Here is a 16,292-nt window from a genome sequence, read left to right on the forward strand (position 1 = left end):
GCATTTCCGGGCGCTGCCAGAAGCGGCTGAGTCATGCTGGCCACATGACCCGGAAAGACTGTCTGCGGACAAACGCCAGCTCCCTCCGCCTATAGAGCGAGATGAGCGCGCAACCCCAGAGTCGTCCACGACTGGACCTAACGGTCAGGGGTACCTTTACCTTTATGCCCTGATCCGGACTCTGGATCACGGTTCAAGTTGGGGGGCCAGTACCCCATTTACGTAGTGGATCAGCGTCCACTGGGAGTAGAAGTACGGAAGTTGAGCATCTCTGCTGCAGTAGATAAATGGTCATTTGGGACTCAGGTGTGTATTGGGGTGGACCTAAAAGCAACTCTTCTGTCTCGCATGGGGTACTGCCAAACTTTGCATTTACATCCGGTGCATTGAGCCTTTTATATACCTCCCCTCAAGATGGGAAAAATAAAAGGCTTTAAAGCTGTGCAGATCAGACTCATAGCTGTCAACTCACAGATTTGAAAATAAGGGACCAGCAGCCTTGAAAATAAGGGATCGGCAGCCAAACGAAGCCTCAAGCGGTGGTTCCCACAGCGCAGCAACCCGGCAAAGGGGATGCAGCAAGGAAAACCACGTCACCTCTCCGCTGGGAAGCGCTGAGCAAAGGCGAGTCCCCAGGCAACGCGGCCGATTTGATTGGCACAAGGCATGCAAGCTCCACCCCCCAGTCGTTCTAGACTCCTTATTGGGTGAGCAACGCAGCCAAGCAACACAGTTGGAGCCTCCCTCCTCCCTGGCCGGCAGGGAGGGAGGGAGAGGAGCTGCTTCCTTTGAAACCAGGGAAATTTAAGGGACATCATCAATAAGGGACAGCAGCGGGACACGGCGCTGGGATAAGGGACTTTCCCGCCAAATAAGGGACGGTTGACAGCTATGATCGGACTGCTTTGAGGAAAAGTTGAAGGAGCTGAGCAATACTGAAGAAGAGAAGACTTAAAGGGGGGGGTGATGGCAGATTCCTGCAGGGATGTTGCGTGAAAAAGGGCAGAGACCGAAAGACTGGTCTCCAATGCTGGTTTTAGATGTACCCATTGAAATGAATGAGCGTGGCCAATTTGGGCCCATTAATTCCAGTGGGTCCGAGTAAACCCTTTATGCTTTCAACCCCCAAGTCATCACTGCCTTCCTGTTTTGATATGTGACTTCTAAATCAATGATAAACGCCTGATAAACCTATATTTGCAGCGCAAGGGGCTGCTGCTTTCTCTTTCGCACCCCTTCCCCCCCGAAAAATACCACCCGCACTGTGTGGCTTCTTTTGCATGCCTTCCACACCCCCCCCCCAATGTAACACTTGTGCTTTCCTGCGCCTGATCCCACGCCCCACTTCACCTGTTTGAGGGAAGGGCTTCACAGTGGCTCAGGCGGGTCTCCCCCCCCCCCGGCTGTTTGCCGAATGTCTGATTTCCCTTCTTTTTTCTCTCTCTTTGGCCTCGCTGCCGCCCCTTTTCCAGCTTGAAATGGCGATTGAAAACCTCCAAAAAAATGAAGGCATAACGTCGCACAAAAGCAGCTTGCTGAACAGCCATGTAAGTTTGCCTCCCGCCTGCCTGGCTCCTCCGTAGGCAACCCACCCCCTGCCCCGGCGCCCTGTTTTCCAGCTTCTGTGCTCTTTTCAGAATCCCATATTAACTGCAGCGAAGCACAAGCCGAGCATCTTGTGGCACTTGAAAAACAAGCACGTATCTCCCCCCCCCCCCCGGCCGGTTGCCGGGAGCAAACCTCAGCCCTGTAAACGATTCATTAAACAGTGGTTCCCAATTAGCGAAGTACTGTGGACCCCGCTCTTTTCCAAAAGCCAAGCCATGCTTTTGAAAACGTTGACGTTTCTAGGGTAGTTTTTGTTGCGCGAAGGGTGCAACGGACCCCCTGGCATCCACAGATCCACCAATTTCCGTATTTTTCACTCTATAAGAAGCACCAGACCACAAGACGCACCTAGTTTTTGGAGGAGGAAAACAAGAACAAAAATATTCTGAATCTCAGAAGCCAGAACAGCAAGAGGGATCGCTGCACGGCGAAAGCAGCAATCCCTCTTGCTGTTCTGGCTTCTGGGATAGCTGCGCAGCCTGCATTCGCTCCATAAGACGCACACACATTTCCCCTTACTTTTTAGGAGGGAAAAAGTGAGTCTCATAGAGCAAAAAATACGGTGAATGTGCTCCCCGGTTTTGAGCTTGTGAGGCGCACACATCACGAGGCAAGGCTAGGGGTTTTTGGATGGCAGCAGAGACAGATAGACTGCAGGTGGTCAAAAAGGACCATGTTATCTGCAGGGAAGCTTCCCCACTCCCGAAATGCAATATAGGAACCTTGTACCTAATCAGATCCATCTACCTCAGTATTGTCTGCACTGACTGGCAGCCGCTCTGCAGGGTTAATGATAATAATAATAATAATTTATTATTTATACCCCGCCCATCTGGCTGGGTCCCCCCAGCCACTCTGGGCGGCTTCCAACAAAACACTAAAATACAATAACCTATTAAACATTAAAAGCTTCCCTAAACAGGGCTGCCTTTAAATGTCCTCTAAAAGTTTGGTAGTTATTTTTCTCTTTGACATCCGGTGGGAGGGCGTTCCACAGGGCGGGTGCCACCACCGAGAAGGCCCTCTGCCTGGTTCCCTGTAACTTGGCTTCTCGCAACGAGGGAACCGCCAGAAGGCCCTTGGCGCTGGACCTCAGTTTCGGGCAGAGCGGGTCATAGAATTGTAGATATGCCGAAGACCTTCCATGTGTGAACTTGGCCACTGAGCTGCAGTTTCCCTGCTATAATCCAAGCCCCCTGTTTTAGCCCCTGGGCTTCCGAACGAAGGGCTGATTTGAAAGGAAATGGTGGGATGCTACCATGAACAAGCCAGGCTGTTGAATCATTTAGTTCAGTGTTTCCCGCACTGGCTGGCAGCGGCTCTCCGGGGTTCCATGTAGGGGTCTCCCTCTCAACCCTACCGGGCATCCAAAAGGTTGAAATCTTGGACCTTCTGCATGCGTGATGGCAGGCTGCCTAAGACACAGCAATGGCCAAGCTGCCCATTGACGCCCGCAAACATTAAGCCTGTGTGGCATATTAACTGCTTTGTATGTGCTGCTAGGGCTTGCCGATCGAAAGGTCGGCGGTTCGAATCCCCGCGGCGGGGTGCGCTCCCGTTGCTCGGTCCCAGCGCCTGCCAACCTAGCAGTTCGAAAGCACCTCCGGGTGCAAGTAGATAAATAGGGACCGCTTACTGGCGGGAAGGTAAACGGCGTTTCCGTGTGCTGCGCTGGCTTGCCAGATGCAGCTTTGTCACGCTGGCCACGTGACCCGGAAGTGTCTGCGGACAGCGCTGGCCCCCGGCCTCTTAAGTGAGATGGGCGCACAACCCCAGAGTCTGTCAAGACTGGCCCGTATGGGCAGGGGTACCTTTACCTTTACCTTTTTATGTGCTGCTGGGTACCGATCAATTACTTGTACTGGGGGCGCTGTGGTCTAAACCAGTGTTCCCCAACCTTGGCCCTCCAGCTGTTTTTGGACTACAATTCCCATCATCCTTGGCCACTGGTCTTGCTAGAGAGGGATGATGGGAGTTGTAGTCCAAAAACAGCTGGAGGCCCAAGGTTGGGGAACACTGGTCTAAACCACTGAGCCTAGGGCTTGCCGATCAGAAGGTCGTCAGTTCGAATCCCCGCGACGGGGTGAGCTCCCGTTGCTCAGTCCCTGCTCCTGCCAACCTAGTAGTTCGAAAGCACAAAGTGCAAGTAGATAAATAGGTACCACTCCGGCGGGAAGGTAAATGGCGTTTCCGTGCGCTCTGGTTTCCGTCACAGTGTCCCGTTATGCCACAAGCGGTTTAGTCCTGCTGGCCACATGACCCGGAAAGCTGTCTGTGGACAAACGCCAGCTCCCTCGGCCTGAAAGCGAGATGAGCGCCACAACCCCATAGTCGCCTTTAACTGGACTTAACCATCCGGGGGTCCTTTACCTTTTTAAAAATTAGTTGTACCCCACCCATCTGACAGGGTTGCCCCAGCACCTTTGAACGGCTTCCAACATAATAAAAACACAGCAAATAATAATAATATTCTTATTTATTCCCCAGCCACTCTGGGTGGTTTCCAGCATAATAGAAAAACAGCAAATATCAAACATTTAAAACTTCTGGCTGCCTTCAGATATCTCCTGAAAGTCGCGTAGCTGTTTATCTCCTTTGACATATGACGGGAGGGCGTTCCACAGGGCGGGCGCCACCACCAAGAAGGCCCTCTGCCTGGTTCCCTGCAACCTCACTTCCCACAGGGAGGGAACCGCCAGAAGGCCCTTGGAGCTGGACCTCAGTGTCCGGGCAGAACGATGGGGGTGGAGACACTCCTTCAGGTCTACTGGGCTGAGGCTTTTTATGGATTTGAAAGGTCAGCACCAACACTTTGAATTGTGCTCCGAAACGTACTGGGAGCCAATGTAGGTCTTTCAGGACTGGTGTTATATGGTCTCAGCGGCCACTCCCAGTCCCCAGTCTGGATTAGTTGTAGCTTCCGAGTCACCTTCAAAGCTTTGCTTCTGGTCCACTGCTCAAATGCCCCCCTTATCCGCAGCCTTCCCAGTCTTCCGTCGCAGCAGAACATCCTCTGCTTAGCTCCTCTTTCTGTCCTGTCCTGAAGTGGTGCCTCTTCTTGCTACCTGCCAAGTTAACTGCATGCTCCCTCGCCCTTCACAGTAGCTTCTCTCAGTTGTTGGGTTCAGGGGAGGAAGAGCAGGGACCAGCGCAACAGTTGCGGGGCAGGAAAGAGCTGCGGTGTATTGCAGCGTGTGCGTTATCGAGCAGACTCTGAACTTAGCTCTGTCTGAAGCCGTCCTACGGCATGTAAGGCTGGGGAACTGTTTTTGGCCTGCCAGCCCAGATCTTCATCTCCCTTCCTCCGTCCCTGCAGGTGTGCCCCCCCCCAACCTGGCAAAGTTGAACAGTGGGCAGAGAGGCCAGCCCCTCGCCAACATGTTTCCTGCATGAAACACTTGGCAGGGATGAGGTTCTCCGCTTCATTGGTTCATGAGTTGGGGGGGTGCGGGGGGGGGGCGTGTGAGGTTTTAGTCTGGCCCTGAATGGTTTTGTGGGCCCGGTTGGATGCCTGAAGCTTCTGCGTACAAGATCGCACTTGCTCCACCGCTAAGCTGCCGTTTTGCGTGGCAAGTTCCCGCCTGCCCCCAATGACATAAAGACACAGGACAGAAGAATTCAGGTTAATGGGTTGAATTAGGCCACAACTTTATTGATTACAGGAATTGAGCGGTATTGGCTTAGGCATTGGTCCTAACTCCTAACCTGCTAGAAGCCAGAAGGGTTAATCAACAGGGGGAGGAGTCCTGCTGAGGCACGTCAACTAGGCCTTCCCCCGGGCGTCACCGCGTGGGGGCGTGCCGTGGGCCCATACCTCCCTAGGCTTAGGACAAGGCCATGCCCCCCCGGAATCCTTTACCGGACTACCCTTGCCTGGGGGAAGGTGATGGCGCTCCTCCCCCCCCTGTTCATTTGCATAACAATAGGACACTACCCCTATCAATGCCTAACTGCTGCAGCAGCGGAGGAAAAGAGGAGGAGCCTCGGCTGCGGCAGGTTTAAATAGCTGAGGCCCCGCCCCCGGAGCCAGCCAATTGGCTGGCCCCGGGGTATGACACGGGCGGGGATTCCCTTAGGTATCGGGGCTGGAGCCAGCCCCCACGAATGTGGGGAAGGGGCGTGATGCCCGCAACCCCACCTCCTATGGTTATTGCAGAAGGGGCTTTCCCACAACAAATTCAGGTTTCGTCCCTTGCAACAACAGAAAAAATTGGCCTACCCAACCATTTTGGGGGCCTGCAATCATAGAATCATAGAGTTGGAAGAGACCACAAGGGCCATCGAGTCCAACCCCCTGCCAAGCAGGAAACACCATCAGAGCACTCCTGACATATGGTTGTCAAGCCTCTGCTTAAAGACCTCCAAAGAAGGAGACTCCACCACACTCCTTGGCAGCAAATTCCACTGTCAAACAGCTCTTACTGTCAGGAAGTTCTTCCGAATGTTTAGGTGGAATCTTCTTTCTTGTAGTTTGGATCCATTGCTCCGTGTCCGCTTCTCTGGAGCAGCAGAAAACAACCTTTCTCCCTCCTCTATGTGACATCCTTTTATATATTTGAACATGGCTATCATATCACCCCTTAGCCTCCTTTTCTCCAGGCTAAACATGCCCAGCTCCCTTAGCCGTTCCTCATAAGGCATCGTTTCCAGGCCTTTGACCATTTTGGTTGCCCTCCTCTGGACACGTTCCAGTTTGTCAGTGTCCTTCTTGAACTGTGGTGCCCAGAACTGGACACAGTACTCCAGGTGAGGTCTGACCAGAGCAGAATACAGTGGCACTATTACTTCCCTTGATCTAGATGCTATACTCCTATTGATGCAGCCCAGAATTGCATTGGCTTTTTTAGCTGCCGCGTCACACTGTTGGCTCATGTCAAGTTTGTGGTCAACCAAGACTCCTAGATCCTTTTCACATGTAGTGCTCTCAAGCCAGGTGTCACCCATCTTGTATTTGTGCCTCTCATTTTTTTTGCCCAAGTGCACTACTTTACATTTCTCCCTGTTAAAATTCATCTTGTTTGTTTTGGCCCAGTTCTCTAATCTGTCAAGGTCGTTTTGAAGTGTGATCCTGTCCTCTGGGGTGTTAGCCACCCCTCCCAGTTTGGTGTCATCTGCAAATTTGATCAGGATGCCCTTGAGTCCATCATCCAAGTCATTGATAAAGATGTTGAATAAGACCGGGCCCAAGACAGAACCCTGTGGCACCCCACTAGTCACTCTTCTCCAGGATGAAGAGGAACCATTGATGAGCACCCTTTGGGTTCGGTCAGTCAGCCAGTTACAAATCCACTGAGTGGTAGCATAGTCAAGACCGCATTTTACCAGCTTCTTTACAAGAATATCATGGGGCACCTTGTCAAATGCCTTGCTGAAATCAAGATCAGACCATAGTAGAATTTATTTTATTGCATGAAATTTCTTTGGCGATCCCTCGTAGCCGAGTAAGATTGCCTTCCCTAAACACGGTTTTGACAGTGAGTCCGCAAGTGACTGTGGAGGCCAATTCTGGATCCCCACGTCCTTCCGCAGTGGGGACGTAAGTTTCTGGGTGGGAGTTGATCACGGTGTGGATTTGCCAAGTGTGCCTTCCTCTTAGCACGTTTCTCCCTTGCGTCCTGAGTTCGAGTGTCTTCAAGGCCCATGACACCTTTGCTAAAGGCTATTCTTCAGCATGAAATTTATACAACCCTCAAAGCGGTTTGCAAAAGATGACAGCTGCCTTTTGTGTGTTTGCTTGGTGGTAAGGGGGAGAGGTTCATAGAATCGAATCATAGATTTGTAGAGTTGGAAGGGTCCCTGTGGATCATCTATCCCAACCCCCTGCAATGCAGGAATATTATCTACCCCATATGGGAATCGAACCCACAACCTTGGGGTCATCAGCACCACGCTCTAACCAACTGAGCTACCCTAGTGCTCCCTTTTATGTTTGGTTCCAATTGCGTCCTCTGTGGGAGCTGTGCGCGTGCGAACGAGCGGGACCCAGAATGAAAAACCCTCTTCAATTCTCTCTTCCCCCTTCTCTCCCTTTAAAAAATAAAACCTGCAGCTTCAGTGGCTGCTGGACAACTATGAGACGGCCGAAGGGGTCAGCCTGCCCCGCAGCTCTCTCTATAACCATTACCTGCGCCACTGCCAAGAGCACAAGCTGGACCCCGTGAACGCCGCGTCCTTCGGGAAGCTGATCCGCTCCGTCTTCATGGGACTGAGGACCCGCCGGCTTGGCACAAGGTTTGCAGGGCAGGCGGGGTTGCGGCAGAGGGGGCTTAAGAGGCCTCTGCAGGGAAAATTTACGGAATATCTGAAAAGTATATGTGATGTTCAAACAATGCTAGTGGGGTTTCAAGAAGCACTGTGAAATTGGAGATATATTGTTAAAAAGAAATAGTTTGGGGAAGGGAAGACTAACAGCAATATTAAACATAAGAAATGTGTAATTGAGAGATAAATATGGATGATTGTCAGAGAAGCTGAAGGAAGTCCTAAATGAGATAAATTTGTGAAAATTTGGATAAAAAATTGTATATTTGTGTTGAAAATTAATTTAAAAATTATTTTAAAAAAAGAGGCCTCTGCAAACACCGGCCCCGATCTCCCTTCAAAACCCTGAGGACCGGAAACTTAGCTTTATTTCTTGGGACTGCAGCTCAGCGCTGGAGGGCATACTCTCCAAGCCTGTGGAACCCCCATTGTCTCTAGGCAGGGCCGTGAAAGACCCCATGAGAGCTGCAGAAAGGCAGTATTTGCAGTGCCCAGCTAAATGGACCCAATTATCTGACTTGGCGTAAGGCTACTTCCAGCATTCTTATTGTAGCCTTATTAGACTTTACCGATTGGTGGGCTCCGCGTTGCTCCCGGACGGGGGGAAGGAAGTCAAATGACACCGAGGGTTGGTTCAGGGATAGAGTTCTTTATTTCTGCTCTCCGGAGCAGCAGAAAGGCACTTGCGTGGTCAGTCCACAGCAAGTCCAAAAAACTGAGAAATTTCATGCAGTATATATATCCTCCAGGCACCCTCTCCCCCCTCCCCCAGGAATCCAGCCACGTCAGCTTATACCCGCAGGTTGACATCACAGATGTTCATGCTCCGGTACTTTTAACCATAAAAGGGTGTTCCTTCTTATACTCTTGACCATATAAGGGCATTCCTGTTCCGGCACTCTTATCTTGGGGTAAGAAGGTCACCAACTCCTGGCGCTGTTCCTGGACTAGCTCTGTGGTCAGGATGTGAGATAAGGCCCAGACGTACCATCCCTGTTCCTCTTTGGAACGGACAAGGCCATCCGTCATTACCGGCCTTCATGGACTGATAAGGGAGAGAGCTTTGAGCACTTGCTTATACAGCTGGGTTTTGGCTCAAGAGCTCAAGTTAAAGCATTGTAGAAATGTTCGCTTGGAAAAGGAAAAAAACGTGGATTTTGGGTCCCGTTTCAAACTGACTGCACAGAAACCTATTCCTTCATTATTTAAAGCCAGCCCTTTGTTTTTTGAGCCTGAGGACTAGAATCCTACTGGGGTGGGGAGGGTTAAGGAAGGGCAATTGCTAATGATGATGATGATGATGATGATAATTTGTTATTTATACACCACCCATCTGGCTGGGTTTCCCCCCCAAAAAATCTTTATTTCTGCCCCCTAAAAACTAGGTGTGCCCTATGGTCCGGTGCGCCCTATGGAGCAAAAAATATTGTAAGTTGTTGTTGTTTTGACTTAACCGATCTTCTCCCTCTCAGGGGAAATTCCAAATACCATTACTACGGGATCCGCCTCAAGCCGGACTCCCCGCTCAACCGCTTGCAGGAAGATGCTCAGTATATGGCGATGAGGCAGCAGCCCGTCCACCAGAAACAAAGGTATTTGATTTCCCAAAATATAAACATACAACAAAACCATTTCCAAATCTAATTACCGTATTTTTCGCACCATAGGACGCACTTTTCCCCCTCTGAAGGGGACGTGTGTGTGCGTCCTATGGTGCGAATGCAGGCTTTCGCTGAAGCCTGGAGAGTGAGAGGGGTGGGTGCGCACCGACCCCTCATGCTCTCCAGGCTTCGCACACCTCTCCGCAAGCAGCGGGAGCCCAGCGCTGGGCTCCCGCTGCTTGCGGAGAGTTGCCTGCATGCTGAAGCCTGCGCGCGCTGAGCTCAGCGCGTCCAGGCTTCGCGGACCTCTCCGCAAGCAGCGGGGGCGCTCCCGCTGCTTGTGGAGAGTTGCCTGCATGCTGAAGCCTGCGCGTGCTGAGCTCAGCGCGTCCAGGCTTCGCGGACCTCTCAGTAAGCCGTGGGAGCGCTCCCACGGCTTGCAGAGAGCTGCCTGTTTGGGGGCTGGGGTCGGGGGGAGCTCAAGCTTCCCCCGCCCCAGCCCCGTGCCTGGGGGGGGAAAATAATTTTTTCCCCTTTATTTCCCCCCAAAAAAACTGGGTGCGCCCTATGGTCCGGTGCGCCCTATGGTGCGAAAAATACGGTACTGAGATTACTCTGAATCTCCTGACTTCGCCCCATCCCTTCCACGGGTCCTGTTTTCAACTGCATATCGATACTTCTCCAATTTACCATCTTCCTAGATGATCTACACATTCTGTTAACATTACAAGTGTGTTTAAAATCCTGCTAATCTATTTTTTTATTCAAAATTAAAACAAAACATGTTATCCAGAAACATATCATCCTTATTTCCCCCCATTTTTCCTCCCTCCCCCACAGAACCCACCCACCCCCCGACTTCCCTCAGTTCCAGTCTTTGGTTTCTCTAAGAATGCTGTTTTCTGCATGTTACACAGTTGTATAGATCCTCAAACTATTTAGCTGATTTTTATCAATAAAAAGTTTCTGAATGTTTATTCAAAACCTGCCAAGGAGTCCAGTTCGCTTTGTTGCGTCTTCAAATACTTTGTAAAGGGTTCCCATTCATCCTTAAAGTCACAGTTATCCTTGTCCCGTAGCTTGTATGTCAGTTTTGCCAGTTCTGCATAGTCCATCAATTTTTCTTGCCATGATTCTTTAGTTGGGGTTTCTTCAGTCTTCCATCCTTGTGCTATTAGAACTCTCGCGGCCATTGTCGCATATCGATACTTCTCCAATTTTCCATCTTCCTAGATTATCTATACATTCTGTTAACATTACAAGTGTGTTTAAAATCCTGCTAATGTTTTGGCCTGTTTACAATGGTTTTGTATCTACATTGTAAACATTTTTTAAAAATTTCTTGTCTTCTCAATTCCTGGGAAGAAACATAACAAAACTCTGGGGTTTTTTGAGTGTTCCTGGTTGTACCCACTGGCCAAGAAGGCCGCCTGAGCTCACATTTTAATCATTTGCTCAGAAGGAGCGCTCAAACCAAGATGCAGCCGTCGTTCAAAATACACACTGTCAATGTTGCCGTTTTCCCAACTGAACAACATGTGCTTGAGGTGTCTAAAAACGTGTGCGTTAGCGAAAACTGCATGCAGGAATGTGCTGCGCTAGCGATGCTTGCAAAAAAAGAAGGTGTGTCATTAGGAGAAATGCAAGCTCAAAATGCCACAACAGATGTCTGCCGTGACTTTAATAATAATAATAATATTTTTTATTTATACCCCGCCCTCCCCAGCCAAGGCCGGGCTCAGGGATGCTAGCAAGCAATAATAAAAACAAGTTGAATGAATACAACTTAAAAACAAGATGAAAATACAACATTAAAATATTGAAACATTAAAATATTAAAATGCATCCTCATCACAGGAGGAGAAAGGAAAAAGAAAGAGGGGCAGGGAATCAAATTGGCTCCAAGCCAAAGGCCAGGGGGAACAACTCTGTCTTACAGGCCCTGCGGAAAGAAATCGGATCCTTTAAAAAAGGAGAGAAATAATCCAAAGCGTTGAAGAAGTGGAAGTCTCAGTTTGACGCTTTTGTCCCTCCCGACTGCAGGTACAGACCTTCGCAGAAGTTGGACGGCCTGGCGGAGGCCGGTTCGAACAGCAGCCTTCACTCCACGCCCGAGCAATCCGTTGCTGCGCAGAGCCAGCACCACCAGCAGTTCATTGGTGAGGAGCTATCTAATGCCAAGGTTGCAGGTTTGATCCCTGTATGGGGCGGCTGCGTATTCGTGCATTGTGGGGGGGTCAGACTCGATCATCCTTGGGGTTCCCTTCCAACTCCGTAATTCTATGATTAGGGAATCAATAATGGTGTGTGTGTGTGTGTGTGTGTGTGTGTGTATATATAAATAAATACCGTATTTTTTGCTCTATAAGACTCACTTTGTCCCTCCTAAAAAGTAAGGGGAAATGTGTGTGCGTCTTATGGAGCGAATGCAGGCTGCGCAGCTATCCCAGAAGCCAGAACAGCAAGAGGGATTTCTGCTTTCACTGCGCGGCGATCCCTCTTGCTGTTCTGGCTTCTGAGATTCAGAATATGTTTTTTCTTGTTTTCCTCCTCCAAAAACTAGGTGCTTCTTGTGGTCTGGTGCGTCTTATAGAGCGAAAAATATGGTATATGTGCATGTATACAGTGCCAGATTTACGTATAAGCTAAAGAAGCTATAGCTTAGGGCCCCACTGTCTTGGAGGCCCCCAGAAAATTTAAAAGATGTACATTTCCAAAATAGAAGATAAAAAACAAATAAAATAAAACCTACATACAGCAACAGTGTTCTGTGTTGTGTAGGTTCCTGCAATGGACACCGCCTGCTATTCCGCTCCCTAAAATATCACTGGTTTGCTCCTTTCTATATATAGGGTGCCTACAGTATAGATAGAGGCACCTCTCATCTCAGTTGCTTTCAAACTTTAGGGTAAAAAAACAAATGTTAATATGAAAAGTCTGGAGGGTGGCAAGACGAGAACGGGGCCTTCTCTGCAGTGGCTCCCCGTCTGTGGAATGCTCTCCCCCAGGGAAGTTCGCCTGGTGCCTTCATTATACACCTTTAGGTGCCAGGCAAAAAGGTTCCTTTTTAACCAGGCCTTTAGTTGATTTGATTGACATCCTATGCCCTTTTAAAATAAGGGGTTTGGGGGGGGATGTTGTTGGGTTGTTGTCTTTATTTTGATTATATATTTTGTGGCTTTATATTTTGATTTTGTTCTGTGAACTGCCCTGAGACCTCTGGGTATAGGGTGGTGTCAGCGCTGCCCGAGGTCCCAGCTCACAGAAGACCAACGCTGCTTCGTTGTTTAGTATAAAAGTCTTTATTGAAGTTCAGTTTCACTTCCACAGGCGCAGCGTGCAACGCTACGTCTCTAACCTTAGACCGCCGAAGCTCCATCTGAATCTCCTCCCCCCTGACACCAGTTTAAGATTCTAGCCTTGCTCCACCTCCTCCTTTGTTCTTTTCTCCTCTGGGTCCGCCTGCCCGTCGGGGTCTCGCCCTTCCTAGACTCTTCTGACGCTGAGTCCCCTGACTCTTCCCCCTCCCTCCGTCGGGCTTTAGGACCTGGCTCCCAATCCGGGTTTCCTGCTGTCCCGCGCGCCTGTACATTTGAATTTGGCGCGCGCGCCGAGCCTCCCACTTTCCTTCTGACCGTTACACTTGTGTCACTGCTCCCTCCTTCGGGGAGGCTAGCTGGAACTGACCTCCCCTCCATTTCCCCACTTCCCGATGGGGGCGTGGTTATCCCTGACTCATCTTCTCTCCCCGCTGGAGGAGAGGCTGGCCCTGACACATGTGACTCTTCCCCCCCACTGCGCTCTGGTGGGGAAGCTGGTCCTGATCCTCCGCTGCTCCCTTGGGAGTCCCCGCTGGCCCCCTGCTTCTGGTGCGTCCCCCCTGGGACCCCCCTTGCCCTCACCATCGGCGCCCCCTTCTGGGAATCTTCTGATTCGCTGGAGAAGCTCATGGAATCTCTCGGGTCACTGTCATACTCCCCTACGCTCCCCTCGGATCCCTCCCCTTCGCTCTCCATTTCCTCTCTCCCCTGTGCTTCTGCTCCTGAGCCCCTGACAGGTGGCATATAAATTCAAATAATAATAATAATAGCCCCCCCCAAAAAAATACACCAGATGCCACTATTTTCTTCCTTCCCCCTAACGTTTTCTCCCTGCCCTGCAGACGTCACCCACATCCTCCCTGCTTTCCCAGCTCTCGATCTGGAAAACGTGCTCCTGCAGGAGGGAATCGACGCGAGTGACATCAAGACTCTTCAGGTCCTCTACAGGCGGCATTGCGAGGTGATTTTAAAGGAGGTTTATCGATCGCCAGTCAATGGCACTTACAAAGAGAGGGAGAAAAGGATGCAAAAACAAAATCATAGCTCGCCGCCCAAGGCTGATCAATCTCGTTAAGTTTGCCATTCTTCAGGGTTCTTAGCGAAGTGTTTTATAAAAGGGTGCCGTATTTCATCTACATACCGTATTTTTCTGTGTATAAGACGCTCCCATGTATAAGACAAATAGGTACCGCTCCGTCGCGAAGGTAAACGGCGTTTCCGTGCGCTGCTCTGGTTCGCCAGAAGCGGCTTAGTCCTGCTGGCCACATGACCCGGAAGCTGTACGCCGGCTCCCTCGGCCAGTAAAGCGAGATGAGCGCCGCAACCCCAGAGTCGGCCACGACTGGACCTAATGGTCAGGGGTCCCTTTACATCTTATACAATTTTTTTTGACATCCATCGATCTCATCTGAAAATTTTCCAATCTAATCACTCAGTACACATTTCCCACTTCTTCAGTTATATTTGGCTCATAGCTAGTATCGCTATTCTTTAATTTGCAGTGCTTCATACATTTCTCCTTACACAGCTTCTTGTAGTCCTACTAGCGTGATTTGTTAGTTGCAGTTGCTCTTCAAATAGTTCGTACAGTGGTACCTCAGGTTACATACGCTTCAGGTTGTAGACGCTTCAGGTTACATACGCTTCAGGTTACAGACTTCGTTAACCCAGAAATAGTGCTTCAGGTTAAGAACTTTGCTTCAGGATGAGAACAGAAATCGTGCTCCGGTGGCGCGGCAGCAGTGGGAGGCCCCATTAGCTAAAGTGGTGCTTCAGGTTAAGAACAGTTTCAGGTTAAGAACGGACCTCTGGAACCAATAAAGTATTTAACCCGAGGTACCACTGTATATTTCTTCCAATCTTCTGTAAATCTCTGGTCCCGAAGTTTTCAAATCCTTCCTGTCGCTTTATCTGCGTAGTCCATTAATTTTTGTTTGCCATTCTTCTTTCGTCTTAATCTCTTCTTGCTTCCATTTCTGGGCTTTGCCGTGCTACATTTCCCTCTCTCTCCCCAGGCGAACGTGGATGTCGTGATGAGCTTACAGTTCCCTTACATCGAGAAGCTATGGCAGTCTTTCTGGAACTCGGAGTCCCACTCGAGCGAATCGGCCTCTGCTGCCGTCCCTTCCAGGTAAAACACCACGCTGCGCAACCTTCCTTCCCCACAGCAAGAACAAAAAGAATTTCGTTAAACACATTAAAGAAGAGTAGATTCCCTACTTCATCTCACAGTCAAAAACTGACGGCCATTTCTAGAGATTGTGTGTCTCCTGAGCAAAGGAAAACCCGACACTGTCTCTGTAAGAACTCGATCGATAAGCAGTTTATCATCTCCCCACGCCCTCAATAAATAATGAAACTGAAGCTTCCCGGCTGAAGTTTGCAAAATTCTTGTATTTTGCATTACGTGTTTTGGCAGCCATGACCTCAGCTGGCCATGCGAATTCCCCACCCTTGGCCTTAAAAGTGTGTTTAAGAGAATGAGTGAATCGTTACATTGCCGCTTAGTGCAATACGGTTATAACTTCTTCTTTTTTACAACCTCATGTTCCTGCAGCTTAGTTAGACAAACTTTGGCCTGTAAACAAAGGAGTGAACTGTCGCTTCCAAATCTTTTTTTGGGGGAAAGGTCACCCCGAAATCAATGAATCGATTTTTGTATATGTAACTGCATAATGCGTTATGTAATTATGCACGATAATCATAATTGTGTACAGGAAAAACAGAGCTTGCAGATTTTCTAAGACACGTACGACCCTTTGTACATATGACGTAATATTTAATTTGTTAATTAAATTTTCAGTTTTCCAATTTAAAATACTAACTTAAGCATCTTTAAGATATCAGGGACTTCCCCTCTTCTCTTTCCATGGTTCATTTTGCATATCATAAATCCCTGCGTATTTTAGAAAATCTAAACCATTCAGTATTCCATTATTGCACCCATCAAAACTTATTTGCACTGTTGAATTTATCTGAATGCTGCCAATGTTTTCAAATAGTACATCACTTTTTATGGCTTAGAATAAATCAAGGTTGCGTACGGTTTCAATATTTCTGACAAGTTCATGAAGTCGTTTCCATCGAGTTAAATATACAGTTACATATACAGTTGTACCTTGGTTTGCAAACAGTCTGGTTTGCATACGTTTTGGATTACAAACACATCAAGCCTGGAATCCTTTTTTTGGATTACAACCCATTTTTATTTATTTTTTTGGATTATGAACAAATTTGTTTTGAAGGCTCCATTGGCGAAAGCGCGCCTTGGGTTACAACCTGTTTTGGTTTACAAACGGACCTCCGCAACGGATTATGGTTGTAAACCAAGGTACCACTGTACAAGTGATTCCAACTTTTCATTTTGGGGTGACCTTTTTTCACAACGGAGAAGAATTAGTCCCTCTTTCAGTGTTTCTAAGCAGGAGTTCATCCCTTTATGATACAGGAAATTGGGGTTTCAGTCCTAATGTGCAAACAGTGTTTTGCAAGGATATCATTG

General features: G+C 49.1%; 1 protein-coding gene across 4 annotated transcripts in view; it reads left to right on the forward strand.

Moving 5' to 3' along the window:
- RFX2 (regulatory factor X2) overlaps positions 1-16,292 on the forward strand; it is a 61,143-nt gene that overhangs the window by 31,953 nt on the left and 12,898 nt on the right. For 3 of the 4 annotated variants that reach the window (XM_053372731.1, XM_053372730.1, XM_053372733.1), the window contains 6 exons: positions 1,473-1,547; positions 7,658-7,839; positions 9,342-9,461; positions 11,514-11,629; positions 13,633-13,751; positions 14,806-14,921. In XM_053372731.1, coding sequence (XP_053228706.1) covers positions 1,473-1,547; positions 7,658-7,839; positions 9,342-9,461; positions 11,514-11,629; positions 13,633-13,751; positions 14,806-14,921 — 728 coding nt within the window. The remainder of the gene's footprint in view (positions 1-1,472; positions 1,548-7,657; positions 7,840-9,341; positions 9,462-11,513; positions 11,630-13,632; positions 13,752-14,805; positions 14,922-16,292) is intronic. The other variant, XM_053372732.1, reaches the window with a different exon arrangement.

This window comes from Podarcis raffonei, chromosome 18 (genome assembly GCF_027172205.1).
Source record: "Podarcis raffonei isolate rPodRaf1 chromosome 18, rPodRaf1.pri, whole genome shotgun sequence".
NCBI lineage: Eukaryota > Metazoa > Chordata > Lepidosauria > Squamata > Lacertidae > Podarcis > Podarcis raffonei.